This window comes from Microtus ochrogaster, chromosome 16 (genome assembly GCF_000317375.1).
Source record: "Microtus ochrogaster isolate Prairie Vole_2 chromosome 16, MicOch1.0, whole genome shotgun sequence".
Lineage (NCBI taxonomy): Eukaryota > Metazoa > Chordata > Mammalia > Rodentia > Cricetidae > Microtus > Microtus ochrogaster.
In genome coordinates this window covers 22,542,310-22,549,818 of record NC_022018.1, presented here as the reverse complement: position 1 = coordinate 22,549,818, position 7,509 = coordinate 22,542,310, and the positions used below count along the sequence as shown (strand labels likewise).

General features: G+C 42.9%; 1 protein-coding gene across 4 annotated transcripts in view; it reads left to right on the top strand.

The window, feature by feature from the left end:
* The window catches only part of Optn (optineurin), a 42,069-nt gene that overhangs the window by 7,968 nt on the left and 26,592 nt on the right, over positions 1–7,509 (top strand). For all 4 annotated transcript variants that reach the window (XR_258438.3, XM_026782997.1, XM_005354856.2 and 1 more), the window contains exons 2-3: positions 2,630–2,806; positions 3,793–3,995. Coding sequence is in view for 3 of the 4 variants with exons in the window: in XM_026782997.1 (XP_026638798.1) it covers positions 2,641–2,806; positions 3,793–3,995 (369 nt within the window). In the remaining variant the exon portion in view is untranslated. The remainder of the gene's footprint in view (positions 1–2,629; positions 2,807–3,792; positions 3,996–7,509) is intronic.

The window sequence follows — 7,509 nt, the reverse complement described above, 5'->3', positions numbered from 1 at the left end:
CATGCCATTTAGTTTTCCCCTCCTACCTAAGTTCTGCCCTATCAACAGGCCAAGGCAGTTTCTTTGTTCATTAACCAATGAAAGCAACACATAGACAGAAGGACCTCCCATACTACTCAGTTGCAAAAATGAATTTTGTGGAAAGTCAGAAACATGGGCTTTACCCAGCAAAGGTACAGGGAAGGCATCTTAAATTAAGTAAAACCCATTTCCATTCAAGAGACAAGAGAGTAATGCTTGCTCAGTGTTTTCCCTCTGTGAAATTGCCATCCTCTTTGTGTACTTCATGGGATGCATTTTTTCTTAGCAGATACTTTTAAGTAGCACAGCCAGCCTGCTCTCCCCATCAACACTAGCACTATAGTTTACCTAACACAGTCTCCAGACTAGAAGCAGTGCACCAGACTCTTGATTGTAGGGAACCTGAAGAGAGCCCACGATTCTGCCTCCTACAGGCACAGCAAGAGCCCCTCATTCTGTGCATTTGGTCTTATTTTCATATGTGAGTATTAAACCTGCATGCTACCTGGCAGAGAGGGTGATGATTCTCCTGCCTGTCAGAAGAGGGACCGATTTCATATATAATGGAATACAACTCACGGAGCCATCAGGCACCTTAATCATGAGGAGCTGGCAGTCTGAGAGCAATGGCTTCTCCCCTAGTTAGAAATAAGGTTGGGTACTATGACTGTAACTCTGTGGTAGAGCACTTGAGTAATATGTCGGAGGCTCTAGATACAGTTCCTACTGAGGTCGGGGAGGGAGTGCTCACCAGTATGCACCCATGTACCTTCTTCATCCCAGGGCTTTCTGTGGTGCCAGTGCTCTCTGCTCTGTCACAGTCGTAGGGCAACATCACCATTTGATGCCTTTTGTTGCATAGATGAATTTAAATTTATCTTACAATTAATTGAGGTAAATTTTAAGTTTTTTAAAATTTATGTGTCTGTGTGAGTATATACCATATATCTGTATGTGTCTGCAGAGGCCAGAAGAGGACATCAGATCCTCTAGAGCTAGGGTAACAGGCAGTTTTGAGCCATCTAACATGTGTGCTGGGAGTCAAAGAGGAACAAGTACTTTTAAATACCGAGCCATCTCTGCAGGCCCAAGAAATAATATTTTTTTAAAGATTTATATTTATTTAACGTACACTGGTGTTTTGTCTGTACTGTGCAAGGATGTCAAATCCCTTAGAACTGGAGTTACAGACAGTTGTGAACTTCCATGTGGGTGCTGAGAATTGAACCCGGGTCCTCTGGAAGGGCAGTCAGCTCTTAACCACTGAACCATCTTTCCAGCCTGAAATAATATTTTTTTAACCATCTCTCTGGATGTCAGTCATTTTTCCTTTGTAGAATAGGGCTAGTGTGTGTGTGTATGTGCATGTGTGAAAGTGTGTGTGTATTTTACCTTTACTTTATATTGTTTTATGGTCTATCCACATCAGTTCATGATGGGAATATCTATCATTTTTATGAAGCATGAAGATGAAATTTTTTTTGCCTGGAATGTGTATGTAGCCAGTCATTGGAAAGAGGTCCTTTTGCCTGAGTGGTACGTAATAAAGAAGTAGAATTGGCATTTATGTGTTCTCATTGACACATCTATGAAATAAAGCCATATACATAGAAGTGTTTTCAGGATGTACAGTAGGCATCAAACTGCATTAGTGTTTTGTGTGTATTCACTGATAAATATCATATCAAAGCCTCAATAAAAATAAAACTTCACTTGCGCCTTTTGTGTAGTATAAGATGGCATCTTCAAATCAGCCTTGCTATGTGCCACTTCTTACCTTAGGCAAGCTGTTACACCTGTTAAACCTCACCTGGACGATCAAGAGTAGGGAGTGTCACCAGGCAGCAAAGGCACGTGCCTTTAATCCCAGCACTCTGGAGGCAGAAGCAGGTGGATCTGTAGGAGTTCAAGGCCATTCTGGTCTACTGAGTGAGGAGGTCCAGGACAGCCAAAGCTGTTACATAGATAAACTCTGACTTGAAAAATCAAAGAAAGAAAGGAAGAGGGAGAGAGAGAGAGAGAGAGAAAGAAAAAGAGAGAGAGTAGGGTATGTATGGTAGAGTGTTTCAGCACATACTAAGCCTAAGAATTGCCAAAAATAAACATTCCATTCCATTCCTTTTATCAAAGATAAAATATGGAGATCTAATAGCTTTCAATAAATATAAAATATGCAGACTCTAATAGTTTTCAATAAATATAAAATATAGAGATTTTAATGGCTTTCAATAAATATATAAATGAAGATTTTAATAACTTTATTGAAGTCTAATTCCCAAACAATACAAATCACTCAAAATAAGGATATTTGAACTGAAAGATTTCAAGGGATTTATGTAGTGATCTTCACCAAGGCTGCAGATATTATCCTAATCATTATCAATTCTACAGTTTCCATCTCATTTCAGTTCTGCCCCTTTCTACACATGGTCCCGTGAAGGTGGGCAGTGCAGCTGATGGTTAAAGGGAAAGCTTTCACAGTGCACCTGGAGGGAAAGCCAGCAACCTTGGGAATAACTACCACTCGTTACTAACAGATTTACAGGTCTTTCCGAGGCCTGTGACAGACTGGCGACAGCTATATTTTTAGCTTGTGGCTTTTCCATAGGACCCGTTGCCATGTCCCATCAACCTCTGAGCTGCCTGACTGAGAAGGGGGACAGCCCCTGTGAGACCCCAGGAAATGGACCCCCCAGTATGGTTCATCCCAGCCTGGACACATTCACTCCTGAGGAGCTGGTGCAGCAAATGAAGGAGCTCCTGGTTGAGAACCACCAGCTGAAAGGTGAGCAGGCCTGTCGTCTGGATTTGCCATGCAGAAAACACAATCCCTTCTGAAGAAGGCTGTAAGTGAGGCCCTTTCTCAGCCCGTTTCCCTAGAAACAGCACAGCAAGACTTTGAGCAGTGCTACAAGGCTTTCTGTTTACATATTTTACAGGTCAGACTAAAAACTACTCTGTTTAGGGGCTGAGAGTGTAGATCAGTAAGAGAGAGCTTGCCCAGCATGTGCAAGGCTCCAGCGTGGATCCTTACCACTGTACAAAACCAAACTAGCTCAGAAAATAGTCTAATGACAGCCCATTTAAAAGGAACACGAGAGGCACCTCTAGCTACAGTTAGGTGGAAACATTACTTGTCAGGAGAAAGCATTCTGAACTAAGCATGATGGTGCATGGCTGTGTCCTGGCTCCAGAACAGACGCAGGGGGATTCCACGTGCCGAGCTGTCACATGCTGCATAGCAAGTTCAAGGATATCCTGAGCTATATACACAGTGAAACTTTGTTTCAAAGGAGGATTATATTCTAATATCTCAAGCCATGGCTAATTAAATATCGTAATCAGAGTCTTCCAGACTTTTGGTCATTAAGAGGAATTTATATCCCCAAATCAATTTTATTTGGGGAATTTTGTTGTTTTGAGAGTGACTTGTGTAGACCAGGATGGCCTCCTGCTCGCCACGTAGCTAAATCTGAACCGTGAACTCCACATCATCCCACCTCTTGCCTCCCAAATACTGGGAGTACAATTATGAGTTACCATGCCTGGCCTTTCTTATGACCTTTAAGGACCAACAGTGGTGTTCTAGAGTCTGTAAGCAAACTCTACTGCCATTGCTGTAGTCTTTTTCCTGCTGATGTACCCATCCTAGGTCACTGGGGCATGTTTACATCCAGAGCCCAGAGTATTGAAATGGCCAGAGGAAAAGCTGATTCATGAAATTCCATCCATTCCCTGGTGGGTGACTCCCTCTCTCTAAACCCCAAACAGAAGCCATAAAGCTAAATAATCAGGTCATGAAAGGACGATTTGAGGAGCTTTCAGCCTGGACAGAGAAGCAGAAGGAAGAACGCCAGATGTTTGAGACACAGAGCAAAGAAGCTAAGGAGCACCTGACAGCCTTGAGTCAAGAAAATGAGAGACTGAAGGACGAGCTTGAGAAACTAAGAGAGAAGTCAGAAAGGCTGTTTGAAGTGAGTACATGATCCACTGTGGTCTCTTACTTTCTTCATATGTACAGTTGTGTGACAAAGCTTTTCCTGGGGAGATACGATATACACGTCTACCTACTCCAGACAGGAATCCATGACAGACCAAAGTATGGATACCACCAATGCCCAACTTGGTGAACCAATGAGTTTTATTAGGGTTACTAACAGGAGTATGGGTGAGTGGCTACTTACAGGTGCAGAAATAACTCAAAGGCAGCTGCATCACCAAACCCACCCTAGCATGGGCAACACAAAAGCTAAGAAACCTGGAGCACACTGCACAGCCTGCAGGCAGCTCGACCATTTGGAGAATGTCCTCTCCAAGTGACTCCAGTCTGAACCTCTTCCAGGCAGCTCGGCTGCTTTCTGCTTCTTCCAGACTGCTGGTCTGGTCTCAAGAGTCTTCTTTGTATTCCTCTCCTCTCATTGTTTTTACAGCTCAGCTTCCTTTTGTCAGAGGGGACAACTCAAAATAGCTTCAGGAAGTCCCTGAAACCTACCAGATCTTACTAGGTCCCTCCCTTCCAGAATAAGCAGTAAAAGCTGAGTCCAGCTTCCTGTTTAAAGAGCTTGCCTGCAGGAAGCAATGTTTCTGCCTGGGAAAAACTTACACAGCAGCAGTAGAATCTTTCTGATCTGGACTGTTAGATCAACCACTCTGTGTGGTTCAGGCTGGACTGGTGTTTTACATGGTCTTGGAAACAGTGTGGTTTTGCTAGAAACACTGGCTGGGTCATATATAATCTCTGTTGGGAAGGGATTTTTATAAGGGCAGAACTCGGTCTGTAAATGCCTGCCATGCAAATGTGAGGCCCTGCTCTCCAACACCCATGTAAAATCTGACATCCGTTAATTCAGCACCAGGGGCCAAGATTATCAGACCCCTGAAACTCATTGACCACGTAGCTGAATCAATGAGCTCCATGTGCAGTAAGAGACCTTGTCTCAAAAAATAGGATGGAGGGTGACCTAGCAATGTGGGAACACCCCACAATTCCTCACCTTCATAATACACACCCACATGCATGTTCACCCTCACACCTTCATGCACATACCTGCATGAACATAACATATCTGATATATATATGTGTATACATATATATATACATATATCACAAACCAGAAATTTATAAGATCTCATACAGTATAGTCAAAAGATAATTAGGAGTTAGGCATGGTAGTTTACAGTGTAATCTCAGCACTGTAGAGACTGAGGCAGGTGGATGGAGAGCCCAAAGCCAACCTGGACTACATAGTGAGTCCCAGACCTATGAGACTCTCTGTCAAAAAAAAAACCCTAAAAGTATATTCAGGTTATAAATCAGTGTTTCACATCCATTAAAATGGTAGGTAGGGCAGGGGGCTGGAGCACTAACTACATTTCCAGAGGTCCTGCGTTCAATTCCCAGCAACCACATGGTGGCTCATAACCATCTATAATGAGATCTGGTGCCCTCTTCTGACATGTAAGCAGAACATTGTATATATAATAAATGAATAAATCTTTTTTAAAAAAAATAGTAGGTGGACCTCTGTCCAGAGGGCATCCAATTGTTAGTTCTTAATTCATATCCTTTATATAAAATTAGACTTTACAAATGTACCTTGGAATGCTTACTTTTTGGTCTTTATATCCTTTTACATAGTGATTCCCTTTACAGTTGGCTTTTGAGATATGACCTAAGAGCGGAGTGTTGTGATATGGAACACTGACTGCAGGGCTGCCATGGTCCTGAGAACATGTGTCAGCGACACTAACAAAGGACACACCAGAGCACCCTTGATCCCAGCTGGTCCTCCAAGGCCCCGGGTGACATCTGGGTGACCCTGCCATCTATTCCTTCCAAACCTCATACTTAACCCTTCCAAGAATGGAGCGTCCTAGGGCCCTGTGTAGTGAACTGGTACATATCTCTTATCCCAGCACTCAGGAGGATTGCCACGAGTTGGAGCGCAGCATGGACTATATAATGAGTTCCTGTCCATCCAGGGCTACGTAGCAAGGCTCTGTCCTAAATAAACAACAATAAAAACAAAACAATGACGGGTGTGGCAATGTGAGTTTGTAACCCAGCCCTGGGGGCTGCAGTTGGGAGGGCCAGGTTCAGTGAGACACAGTTTCTCAAGACAATAAGGTGAAAATAAAAATAAAGTGAGGAGGGCTGGAGAGATGGCTCAGAGGTTAAGAGCACTTGGCTGTTCTTCCAGAGGTCCTGAGTTCAATTCCCAGCAACCACATGGTGGCTCACAACCATCTATGAGACCTAGTGCCCTCTTCTGGTGGGCAGGCATACATGCAGACAGAACATTGTATACATAATAAATTAATTAATTAATTAATTAATTAAAAAATAAAAATAAAGTGAGGAATAAATTAAGGAAGATATCCTGACACAGCCTCTGACCCACACCCACATGCATGGGCAAGTGCACTTGCACATGTGTGTACACATGCATATACCATACACATATAAAAAAAAACAAAAAATTCATACTAGGGCTGGGGTGTAGCTTAGTGGTAGAGCACTTGCCTATCATGCACAAGATCCTGGGTTCAATCCCCAGTAATGAACAAATGACAACAAAAAAGAATTCCATGAACTGTAATTATTTCAAGTTAGGAAAGGAGAGTGAAGCACGGTGTCTTGTACATCGAGCTGTAGAGGTTTCCTGCGGAGGGAACCTGGAGGTCATAGAAGAGACTGTGGACTATGTGGTGTCCACGAAAACTGAGGCCGGGACTTCAGAGAGTCTGCGGAGGACCACATCTTTAGTGATCAGGGAATACAGATGAGTCTGTGCTCCCCAGAAACAAGCACCGCTTCTGAACAGGCTGGTTCTCCTATTGCTGTCATATGTGGTCATTACATCAGGGTGAACTCAACACACATGACATACATAGTTCACATCTGTGCAATACTAATTAATATGTATTATTAGTTCTATATGGGCGGAAATTTAACTTTTTCTTAATCCTTGAGTTTCTGTCTTCTTTCTCCCAGGTTTTTCCCTCTTCCAACACCAGCATAGAGTAACATCCCCAGCAGTTAGCATACAGGGAGAACTGGAGACCTTTTTCTTATCTTGCCATCCCTGAACCAGATCACATTCTCGGTGCTCCGGTTTCTGACTGCACCTGGGGGACAGGGAGTGGAGATGTGGGTGTTTGCGGGGAAGAGTGAAGGTAGAAGGTTGAGTGTTAACAGCTCTTGGTCCTTGTTTTCTGAGATTTTTTTACCACAGTGTTTGAGTCTATCACTGTTCAAGTCTGGTTGGTTATTTTCAGGATTTTAACCCATGATTCTTGCATGCTGTGGAAGCCTTTTTTTTTTTCTTGTCATTAAGTTATTTTAAATTCCTTGTTTCTTTTTCACATGTGTGGCTCTGTGGTTTGAACCTAGGGTCTCTCACATTTGAGACAAGCTACTATTCGGCTTTACCTCTAGCTCCCAAATTCCTGTTTTATATGGTGTGTCAAAATAAGTTGTTAAATAAG